The sequence below is a fragment of the Corythoichthys intestinalis genome, chromosome 6 (assembly GCF_030265065.1).
Source record: "Corythoichthys intestinalis isolate RoL2023-P3 chromosome 6, ASM3026506v1, whole genome shotgun sequence".
Lineage (NCBI taxonomy): Eukaryota > Metazoa > Chordata > Actinopteri > Syngnathiformes > Syngnathidae > Corythoichthys > Corythoichthys intestinalis.
In genome coordinates, this window is record NC_080400.1 from 56,910,223 (window position 1) to 56,922,649 (window position 12,427).

Genomic DNA, 12,427 nt, shown 5'->3' on the forward strand with positions numbered 1-12,427 from the left:
ACCTTAATATTGATGCTGCATTCACGTGATGTTAAATTTATTTAAAAAAAGACGGAAAAAAAAAAAAAAAAAAGATTCTCTATTACATGTTGTCTCTTAAAAGCACCAGTCATTCAACTTGTGATATGTCGTTTGAGTGTTAAAATAGGCTGCCGTTCTTTGTGGCAATCATGTTTTAATCGCACATTTTGACTCTATCTCCCGAAAGTGCTTCGCAGAAGTATGAACTCATATACCTATCAGAGCAAAGGTTCCGTGCATGAATTACCATATAAAGGAGCCATGTGCAAATTGTGTACAGTGGTATGAAAAAGTATCTGAACCTTTTGGAATTTCTCACATTTCTGCATTAAGTCACCATCAAATGTGATCTTATCTTTGTCAAAATCACATAGATGTTAAAACAGTGTCTACTTTAACTAAAACCACCCAAACATTTATTGGTTTTCATATTTTAGCATAGCATGCAAACAATGTCAGAAGGGGGAAAAATAAGTATGAGAACACTCTGTCTAAGAAGACTTGAAGAGCAATTGAAACCAATTTTTACCAAACAATTTAAGTCAGGTGTGTGCCCAATCACTGATGAGCGGTTTAAAGCTGCCCTGCCCACGATAAAACTCACACCTGGTAAGAATTGTCTTGATGAGAAGCATTGTCTGATGTGCATCATGGCTCGTTCAAAAAAGCTGTCTGAAGACCTGTGATCAAGGATTGTTGATTTGTATAAAGCTGGGAAAGGATACAAAACCATCTCTAAAAGTCTGGATGTTCATCAATCGACAGTCAGAGAAGTTGTCAACAAATGGAGAGAGTTTGGCACTGTTGCTCCTGTCCCAAGGAGTGGCCCTCCACCAAAGATGACACCAAGAGTTCACTTACAGAAATCACTGGCACAGTCCAATATCTTAATAAATATGAAATGTGATGGTTCACTTACTTTATTTACCCCCTTATGTCATTGTTTGCATACTTCCTCATTAAAATATGAAAACCTCTAAATGTTTGGGTGGTTTTAGTTAAAGCCGACACTGTTTTTTCATCTGTGTGATTTTGACAGATCACATTTGATGGTGATTTTATGCAAAAATGTGAGAAATTCCAAAAGGTTCAGATACTTTTCATATCACTGTATATTAAGTGAATAGAGTAATATGACCATATTAACTAGGCTGGAGATTATGATATGTAGATTATACTATATAGACTCAAAACTCTGAAGTATTTTATTTCTTTCTTTTTTTTTTTTTAATTGGGGCACTGCAGATCAATAGTATGGCATGTGCCCTAGTGAAGTATGTCCGGCGACGCCCATGATGAGAGGGCTGATTTAAATGAATACTTTCTAACAAAGCTGAACTTTCAAAAACCACCATGTGTTCTACTGTGATGCCATTCGAAATAGTTTTTTTTTTTTTTTTTTTTTTTTTTTTTTTTTTTTTTAATCGACTGCACATTCCCACCCGTGGGACCATTTTGTCCCCATTGACTCCCATTATAATATGCGATTTTCAATACGCTATAATCCTGATATGCTAAAATAAGTTTTTTAAATTCAAACTGAATAAATCGATTTATTGCCAGACTGCAAGGGAAAATGGCTTAGTGTAAAAACCTGCCTAAAGCACAAACTAGAGCCCAAAAATTTTCACATCAAATTTTACTCCAGGTTTGACAATAATAACCAATTTAAATACAATAATAATGTTCCAAGTGAGTTGGGATTAAGATTGAAGAATGCTAATAATGAGGGATTTTTGTAGTACACATTTTAATGAAACACAATCTGATTAGTTTATTACATCTCTAACCCTGAAGAGTCTCATTTTTCTGAAAGAAAATAATTTAGATGATTGGAAATTTGTAAACCCTGGATATAGCTGTTTTGAGTTGGTCTCCTAAAACTTGTCCACATTGGCTTTAGGTGCAGCATCCCACTTCACGCAGCCTCATTGACTCCCAAAAGGACCCAAAAGTCCTCGAGGGCTTCCAAGGTTGCCTGGACTCGGTCATGCTGAACAACAACGAGCTACCTTTGCAGAACAAGCGTTCGCGCTATGCTGAGGTGGTGGAACTGACAGAATTGAAGTTGGGTTGCATCCTGTTCCCTGACGCCTGTCTGAAGCAGCCTTGTCGCAATGGAGGAAGCTGCATCAGCCTGCCCTCTGGTGGTAAGTGCCAGTCACTGTACAAAGAAAATTCTCAAATTTATGTCACTTTTTGTGACATGGTCAAGTATAGTTTGTCTGGGCACAATAATTTGAAACTTTTTACTGCATTATAAAAAAAAAAAAAGGTCATTGAAAGCTAGATTTACACTCCACTTTCAAATTTCAGCCTCGGCAAGAGTCAATTATCAGAGCAAGTGCTGAATTATGTCAAGTTTAGTCAATGTACTACTTCCAGGACTACTTTATATCACCCATGATGTCATATCGGCTCACTTTCTGACTTTTTTATGACACAGACTACGAAGCTGTGACAGTTGAAATGTTCAAATTCAGAGCATTGCAATAAAACAGCTCATTAAAACTTGTTAAATTCCTTTGTTTACAGTGTAAATCCACTAGAAATAAGTGAAATTATCTGCCAGTGCTTCGAGTAAATTTTACCCATTTAGATTCTTGAAATAAAAAAAATAGCTAGGCTTTCGTCAAATTGAAACTTAGCTTAACAGACTTAATTCAAGCAATCAATTAGTATATTTAATCTATAAAAAATAAAACTTTAAACACACATTTTAAGTCGCAATTTGTATATAATAAGCAAAAATCACATATTCTAAACAACATATCTAGGAAATTAAACCTTAAAAAAGCTTAAATCCCTGCATTCTAAGCAACAGAAAAACTCAGTTAAATAGTTAAATCATAGACTTCATAATTGAAAATTCTTATGAATAAATCCTTAAATCCCCGAATTCTTTATAGATATGGACGTAAAACAGTCTCCATTCATGGTTAAAAGCAGAAAGAAAAAAAAATAAAACCTGCAGTTAGCATTTATTTTACGTAAATATGTCGAAGTACAATGCTAGTCAGTTAGTAAATGTAGCTAGAGGCCGCCTTTACCCTTTTAAACGGTTTTTTTTATTTATTTATTTTTTTCTTTGGATTGATTTTTTTATCATCTAAAACATTGGGGAAAATGCAACAGTAGTATTTATGAGGTAGATATTCGTGACTTATTTACAGACACTATTTCTTTTCATTGTGACGTAATTTGTTTAAAAGTTTAAAATATGCGAGTGAATAATTTTTTAAAGTCGTTTTTTTTTTTTTTTTTTTAAACTAAATATTAGACATCAATTAATAATTCCAAGCTAAAAATGACCGACATTTCGAATAATGAATATAATTACTTACCGTCTTTTTATGGCTGGGTTGAAACAAATGCAGTTGCGCGGCATCTGTAAACGGGGGTCTCCAGGGTAAAAGGGACAAATTAAAAATAGCTCGGGGACTAAATCTGCCATGGAATTGGTATGGCAGCATGTAGACATATTGTTCTATAAAACACAACAGTTCTTCTGACATAAAATACAGAATTTTATTTTAAAGAGGGGTGCAAGAGCAGAAACTGCGTTTTCAGCCTTGTCTGTTTTTTCCGCCATATATATTTTTTCTTTATTTTTTTGTAAAATGTTCTTTTTTTTTTTTTTTTTTTTTTTTAAATTGAGAGGTGCTTAATTTAATCATATTTCTAATTTCGGTAACCGTCAGCCAAGCTAATGTGTACATCATTTTAATCTGTGTACCAGAAAATTGTGCACTGACAAAGGTTCTCTATTGTTTAAATGGTTCCGTGATTGTAACGTTACGTGTTATTGAAATATGTTAATTTTGTAAATACTTTAATTAATCGTCATAGTGTATAAAAGTCCCACCCTAATGCATGAGGGGGGGCGGGGGGGGGGGGGGGGGGTTGAATGCTAACTATTGATATTTCCAAAGATGCAATTCAAATGAAATTTCATTCAGACATTGGAGTTAACTCAAATAATGCATTTGAATCCATAAATAATGATGATATGAAATTAAGCGCAATAACAATAACAATTAAAGAAAGTATTGAACACTCTAATTGAGACTCGTTTAATACTTAATGGAGAAGCCTTTGTTTGCAATGACAGCTTTCAGATGCTTCTGGTATGTTTGAAGTAATCGTCAACACTGCTCAGATGTGATTTTGGCCCGCTCCTCCAGACATTTTGTCTTTGAATCTTTATGAGCCTCTTTGTAAAACACTTTCTTTAGTTCTTTCTACAAATGTCCAATTGGATTTGAGTCGGGAGATTTACTGGGCCATTCCAAAAGATATTTTTATTTTATTTTATTTTGGAAAACATTTGATAGTTAACTTTCCTAATTCAGTGTGCTCTGGATTGTTGTCCTGCTAACAGGTCCAGCCATGTCTCACTTTCAGCACCCTAGCTGATGGCTGCAGATTCATATCAAGATTTTCCCGATACAAGGCTCTATTAATTGCTCCTTCAATTATATGAAGTTTGCTAAAGTTTGTTTGGTAGAAATTTCATTTTAATTGCATGTTTGTCAAGAAGTGAAATGATAAAACATTTTCCCCATTGTACATACTGTAAGGGTGTATGTACAGTACAGGCCAAAAGTTTGAACAAACCTCATTCAATGCAACAGAAATAATGGTCCCAATGCAAGACATTCTGCTAATTAACCCTAATAAGTTATACCTGTGAAGTGGAAACCGTGTCAGATCACTACCTCATGAAGCTCATCGAGAGAATGCCAAGCGTGTGCAAAAAAGTGAGAATCTACAATGTAAATAGTCTCGAAAATAACTAAAATTCACAAATGAGAACTTTGGGCCTGTACCATATTTGTTGGTTGATCATTTTGGGTTGGTCGTATGAGGTAGATCGCGTGGCAAAAATGTTTGGACACCTTTGCCTTAATGTATATCTGTTTTTTTCCCTCTCATGTCAACCAGGATTCTCTTGCAGTTGTAATCCCCTGTACACTGGAGGGCGCTGTGAGATAGAGATAACAGCATGTGTACCGAATCCATGTAAGAACGGAGGCATGTGTAAGGCCATTGGCAGTGCATTCCTCTGCAGCTGTCGCAGAGGTTTCATGGGTTTGACGTGAGTATAATTCCAATCAATAAGCTCTAAGAAAACCAACCAGCAAACGCCCTTCGCCTTGATCGAACAAGGCATTTATACATGTAGTACAATAATAAATAATATGAAAATATTTCTAATAAATAATAGAAAATGTAAATAAAATTCAAAGAAACAGTATTAAAGCAAGGAGTATAAGATGTCGTGAGATAAATGTCATATTCATGTGTTCATCTGCTGTCTCCCCTGTCATCGACTTCACAATGATATTGACGGGGCACGGGGCCAGTTAATAGGGGACCTGCATTGTTGGCGTGGCTGTCATTGCTGAGCTGTTCTAGTTAAAAATTCTTGTGAATACATGCTTCAATCCCTGAATTCTTCATATATATGGACGTAAAGCAGTCTTGATTCTTAGTTAAAAGCAAAAAAAAGTGCAGTTAGCATTTGTTTTAGATAAATATGTCCAAGTGCGATGCTAGTCTGTCAGTCAGTGTTGCGGCCCCCATATGTAAACAGAGCTTTTCCGGTGTAATTCTTGTGAATAAGTGCTTAAATCCCTTAATTCCTTATAGCTATGGACATAAAACAGTCTCGTTTCTTGGTTAAAAGCAAAAAATAGCGCCGGTAGCATTTATTTTAGGTAAATATTGCGAACTATGAGGCTAGTCAGTAAGGAAATTAGCGGCCGCTAAATGTAAACAAAGAGTTTTTTCCATTGAAAATTCTTGTGAATAAATGCTTACATCCCTGAATTCTTTATAGATTTGGACATAAAAGAGTCTCAATTCATGGTTAAAAGCAAAAAAAAAACTGTGCAGGTAGCACTTATTGTACGTAAATATTGCGAAGCATAATGCCAAGGCATTAGCAGCTAATTTCCCCAATGGATCCCCAATGGTACAAAAAAATGTAATAATTACCTTGAATCCTAGAACAACTCACTCCTGAGACAATCCTTCTGCGGCATATAGTCCAGTGCGGCTTTTTTGTTGATTTATCTGGGTTAATAGGTAACACTTTATTTGACAGCGGCATCATAAGACTGCCATAAGGCCGTCACAATTATGACATGAAATTATCATGGACATTAATGAATGCTTATGACAGACATCATTAAGTGTCAATTTTGTCACTAACTCCATTTATGTCCAGCTCGGATCTTTTTACATCTATTCACAAAATGCAAATGTAAAACAATGCAAATTGACTGCACAATAATCAACAACACACAAATGATTGCACAGTGCAATAAACACAACGGTGGGGGTGGGCACGGATGCGCGCGCTCAACCCGCAAGTACGCCGTACATACACGCGGTAGCGATGACTGCCCATCATTGCAACAGCAAAGCTACAAAACGGCCACGCATGTATGGGCTCCAATCTATTGCTGATACCCTCCAGAATGAAGGAAAAATACTCACCTTCATTCATGGATGTACACAGAACAATATTCCCTCGCACATCTCAACACTTGGCTCGAATGGGCCTTGCCCACGCCTTTCTCAGTCCCACAACACTGAGCGCGCATGACTCGAGACCAAAACAGGAAGTAGCGGTGAATGGTTACCACGGAAACGTGTACCGTGAACCTTTGTAGCATTCATTCATTCAAAATACTCTTCATACATGACTACAATATTCTTTATTCTACATACAGATTAAGGCAATAACAAAAATAGTAACGCACAGACACTAAGGAAACTAATCAGATTACTCGTTTGGAAAAATGAACGCGCTAGATTACTCGTGTTACGTGCCAAAGATGGCTCGCGAAAGGCGTAACATAAAACAATCCACACAAATGTACAAGTGGACACAAATTTATTTACACAATAATCAAACTCGCAATGAATATGTACAAAATGCCGAGGAAGCGTGACTTCAGGGTAAGCCCAGGCCAAAACAACAAACAAAAGGAGCTACCCTTAAACCCCACCCGCTAACTAAACCCTCATCATGTAAAAGGAACAAAGAAAAGACAGCGTCTAACCTAACTTCCTATTCTATACAAAACAGGAGAAAACGGGTTGAACAGAAATGGCGACTTACCCTTACTTGCTTCAGTGCTCTTATTTACAGTGGTGAACAAAAACGATCCAATAACGAATAAACACAAAAGACCTCACCGAAAAAGCGGGAGTGTATCAAAGTAGCGATCGAATGCAAACGAGATTGAATGGCGAGCAAATAGCTGGCGAGGAGGACCGCGACAGAATACTGTCAAATGCGACCTCATAGAACGTTGACAGCGGCAGGTTTAAGAAGCTTGGCGCCTTTTCCCTGGCCAATCAGCGGCGGCGACGTCGTCGGTCCGTCCTGCGTCGATCAGCTGTCGTCACAGTGGGAGGGGAAGCAGCCAGCTGGTGGAGGCGGCGATCAGCTGACTGGAAGAGTCTCAGAAGTTAACTGTTAAACGGCCAGGGGCCGTCACACTCGTTACTGGAAGAAAGTAATCAGATTACAGTAACGCATCACTTATTGACAACACTGGTTACAATGTAACTCGATAATGGCTTGACAAGAGGGACAGAGTAGTAAAATAGTGAATAGGGATTAGAACATTGGTTCTAAATACAGTAGTTGTAGCTTGTGTATTTGCACACAAAGTAGCTCGATTTAGTTTTTCAACTTAAAAGCAAGGCCTTGATTTGTTCAGTCGCATTTAGGAATTAATATTGACTAAGGTGGAACACATACTGTAGGTTGTGAAGGTCCCATTCAAGCATTCATCTTCAACACATTTTGTTCAGGGTCGCAGGGTGCTGTTGACTATCCCAGTTGACTTTGGGCAAAAAGCAGACCCGTTCAGAAGGTGTTTGAACTGGTATGTTGTAGGCCTGCACAATATATGGTTTGAACATCGCAATGTGCGAGTGCGCAATAGTCCTATCGCAGGACATGCAATAGTTTTTTGTTTGTTTTGAACACGCAAACTTTTGTTTTGCTTCATAAAAGCATCAAATGTGCAAAGACATGGCCTCCTAGATCCCAGTATTATATGACTACAGGTAGTCCCCGGGTTACAACGTACTTGAACGATTTCGACTCTACGACGCCGGAGTCTCGTCCGCCATTTTGTCTCCAGTTTTTTGTTGTTGTTTTTTTTTTGTCGTGTAAACAGTACTTTATTGTACCTTGTATCTTATGTCTTTTTTTTTTTTTTACTTCATTAACGTGATATGTTCTGTCCTCAAGAAACGTGAAGTTGTTCAGCTTTTGGTTTGTAAAGCTTTTGACTTCCTTCACCTTTGACAATTTGTAAAGCTGTAACACACATATGTACACTTTTGTTCAAAACGACACGCATTTTAACAGTAAAACACTTGGCACAAAACAATTGGTGTTCAAATGTTCATCTAGTCTAATCAATATGTAAATTTAGCAGATTAAATCAGTCTAATTTTCCTAACAAAAGTCCACTATCTTAAATGTTATGAATGCTAATTTATTTACAATTCTCAAAGCAAATCACTGACACATAACTCCACAAACTGTAGCTCTAAACTGAATTACAAATGCATTCACAAACATATATTATATTAACTTACAGCCTCATGTGGACCAAACCAGAGCGCAGCTGTCCTTTATCCATGTCAGACGAGTCAGCTCCTCATAGTCATACAAGGCGACAGTCCAGCCAGACCCAATGCTGTCACCAGAGGGAACTGTAGCCATCATTAAAAAAAAAAAAAAAAAAAGACAAAACTTTTGGACTTTTTGGATAGTTATGTTCTACGAGTACTTAACAGGTTAATTCCGACTGACGCAGAAATTCGGGTTACGTCGCCAGCGTAAGAACGGAACTTGTTCATAATCCGGGAACTACCTGATCTATCTTCCCAAATAGAGCTGTTCAAGTCATCTGCTGAAAATTCTTCTAGTTTTAGTATCGCAATATACTGTATATCGCAAAACCCAAAAAGCCGCAATGTCATTTTTTTCCCAATATCATAAAGCCCTAGTCTGTAGTCAATGGAGGGGCACAATTACCATTATTGGCACTCATCAAGTTCAAGTACATAATTTGGGAAATCTTCTTGATGGAACATCAGTTTATTTCTGTATATTAGGGATTACTCAAAAATAAAGGGGTGCCAGTAATGTTGAGAAGGACTGTATAGTGACAGACAAGCATTCACATTCACACCCTCATGAACATGTCACGACTACGTCCCTTTGAGGGTTCCAGCAACATAAAAATGGCCACACAAAAATCAGTGTTTTCTTTCTGTTGCCACATGGAGGCAATGTTACACCATGTAGCATAGATCAGTGTTTGTCGTGGAAACTGCTCGTCTAGCTTTTAACAAAAAAAAAAAAAAAAAAGTTTTCAAGGTAGTATTAAATGGCATACATGCTTGTCAGTCATAAGTAATACAGAAATTTCAAGACAATTTATTAAATGCCTTGCATAGCCATGTTCTTGATTTGAATATGTAAAACGTCCACATGAATAACTCCACTGCTCAGTCTAATTCACTTTTTAAACTATGCTGACCTCATTTATCATTGAATTAAGAAAAGCCACCAGGTCCAGAATTTTTTAATACAAATACTTTTGCCGTTGTTTCTTTCATTGTCCCCATGACCTCTAATTTCCCACTATGAGGCAAGGATAATACTGTTGATGGCAGCAGAAATAATTTCAAATTGTTGTATTATTCACCTTTTCAGAAAGATTGAATGGGAAAAAGTCATGATGGAATTTAAATTCAAAAACACATTATACTCACAAAATATTGTCAGCATGGTTAATAATTAAATCTTAATTTTATACTGACCTCTATATTGAAAGGGTGGGTATTGCCTATTTTTCAGGCATATTTTATTACTGTACAGCATTTTCAAGTAACAATTTTACCTTGACTTGATTTGTGAAAGCTATATATTACACACACGACTTAATATAAACTTGTCTTTGCGTCACGGCTGTCTCAAACGATTCGAAATGGGACTCTTTCTGTCTCTTTACAGGCATGAGAACGTTAAACTTGGAAATTTACATTTTTCATGTTCAGGTCATTGCTGCTAAGGATTCAAAGCTTGCAGTTTTGCTTGTTTATCATTTCAATATTTTTAATTGTTACACTTTTTTTTTAAATGTATGGTTTTAATTTTATGAGCTTTTATGAGCACTTTATTTGAATTATCACTCAAAGGGTCACTTTTAAAAAGGAAAAAATGTCTGCATAGGCTGCAAATAACATTTTTTAAATAAAGAATGTAGAAAATAAATTAATACATTTTGACATTCTGGACCATGGAGGTGGCGAAGGATGTGTAAGAATTGAACCAAATCCACACTCACTCTTCCTCTCAGCAACAAACGAGCAGGAAGTGATTAATACGGTCCTCAAGTGTAAAAGTAAGGGTAAGATCTACCAATTGCCATGACCTTGACATGACATTGGTTAAGGGAGTCATCTTTAACATTGCAAAATCATTAACTCATGTCTTCAATTTATCATTTCAATCTGGTTGTTTTCCTGAACAAATGAAAATTGCAAAAGTAATACCACTATTTAAAAGTGGCGATAAATATAGTTTTAATAATTACAGACCAATTTCTCTGTTGCCCCAGTTTTCTAAAATTCTTGAAAAACTTTTTAATTCTCGACTAGAAAAATTTCTGGAGAAACATAAAATAATAAATGAAGGCCAATATAGTTTTAGAACTGGAAGAACAACCTCAATGGCTATGATTGAAGCAACTGAAGAAATCACTAATGCGTTAGATCAGAATAAATATGCAATAGGTATTTTCTGTGATCTAAAAAAAGCATTTGATACAATCAATCACCAAATTCTGATTCATAAACTGGAAAAATATGGAATTCGTGGGGTTGCAGGGAATTGGTTAAAAGATTATTTAAGCAAAAGGGTGCAGTATGTTAAAATGGGACAGTATACATCAAAACAACTTGGTATTGCTTGTGGTGTTCCTCAGGGGTCAGTGCTGGGGCCAAAACTGTTTAATCTATATATAAATGACATTTTTAATGTATCTCAGTCTCTAAAATGTCTTTTTGCAGATGACACCAATGTATTCTATAGTAGTAATAATTATAATGAGTTGGTTAAGGTCGTGAACAAGGAGCTAATTAAAATTAAAAAATGGATGGATATAAATAAATTATCATTAAATTTAAGTAAAACTAAAGCTATGATGTTTATTATGATGCATGTAATTATTGATGGTATCCAAATTGAAAACGTAGATGTGAATACATTTTTGGGTGTCACAATTGACAGTAAACTGACATGAAAACCCCACATCAGACATATAAAAACAAAAATTTCAACGAGTCTCTCAATTATAAATAAAGTTAAATAGTTCCTTGATGAGAACGCACTCCGCACTTTATACTGCTCTTTGGTTCTCCCATACTTCTCATATTGTGTTGAGGTCTGGGGAAACACTTATCAGAGCACGATAAATCCTTTAGTTACTTTACAGAAACGGGCCGTGCGGATCATCCATAAGGTCGGGTTTTTAGATCACACACATAATTTGTTTATTCAATCAAAGCTGCTAAAATTTAACGATCTTGTAAAGTATAATACCTGAATAATCCTTTATAAAGCATTCAATAAATTATTGCCAATTAAATTGCTAAACTTTTTTACAATGAAGGAGAGAACTCATAACTTAAGAGGATATGGAGACTTCAAAATACCAAAAATTCGAACAACTCGTAAAAGTTTTTGTGTGTCTGTGTGTGGAGTGAAACTTTGGAATAATCTGGGAATGCAGCACAAGCAATGCCAAACTATCTACAGATTTAAAAGGTTATACAAATTTATGGTCTGGTCAAAGTATACTGATATAAGGTCTTAATTACATCAATAAATTGTCCTGGTATGAGTGCTGGTTGTTTCTTACCATTGCTGGTATGTTGTCCGTGACAGTTGTCGGTATAGTTATTGTTGCCATTTATAATTTGTTGTTATGTGTGTGGCCTTTACCATTGTTGGTATGGTTTTACTTTCATTTACCATGTTGCTATGAAATTGTTTTTTGTTTGGGTGTTACCTGTGGTAACTTCATCACAAGGGACAAAAATTTGTTACAAAAATGTATATGTGCAAAACTTTGGACTGATTTTTTGGTGGCCTACATTTTGGAAGGAAGTAGCAAGAACTTTTGGTTCTTAATTAGATAAGAATAGGGGTGGGATTAAATAAATTTTCTTCTTCCCACTCCTTTTCAGGCATGTAGTTGATGTTGCAATGTTACTTAGCTTTGCTGCTGTTTTTTGTTACTTGATTATATGAGCTGTATATATTTGTTGTCTGGACAAGGAATAATGGCCTGAAATAAAC

At 36.0% G+C, this 12,427-nt stretch overlaps 1 protein-coding gene across 5 annotated transcripts in view; it reads left to right on the forward strand.

Annotated features, from left to right (window-relative positions):
- The window catches only part of fat3a (FAT atypical cadherin 3a), a 434,014-nt gene that overhangs the window by 378,858 nt on the left and 42,729 nt on the right, over nt 1-12,427 (forward strand). For all 5 annotated transcript variants that reach the window (XM_057838805.1, XM_057838806.1, XM_057838808.1 and 2 more), the window contains 2 exons: nt 1,925-2,171; nt 4,966-5,119. In XM_057838805.1, coding sequence (XP_057694788.1) covers nt 1,925-2,171; nt 4,966-5,119 — 401 coding nt within the window. The remainder of the gene's footprint in view (nt 1-1,924; nt 2,172-4,965; nt 5,120-12,427) is intronic.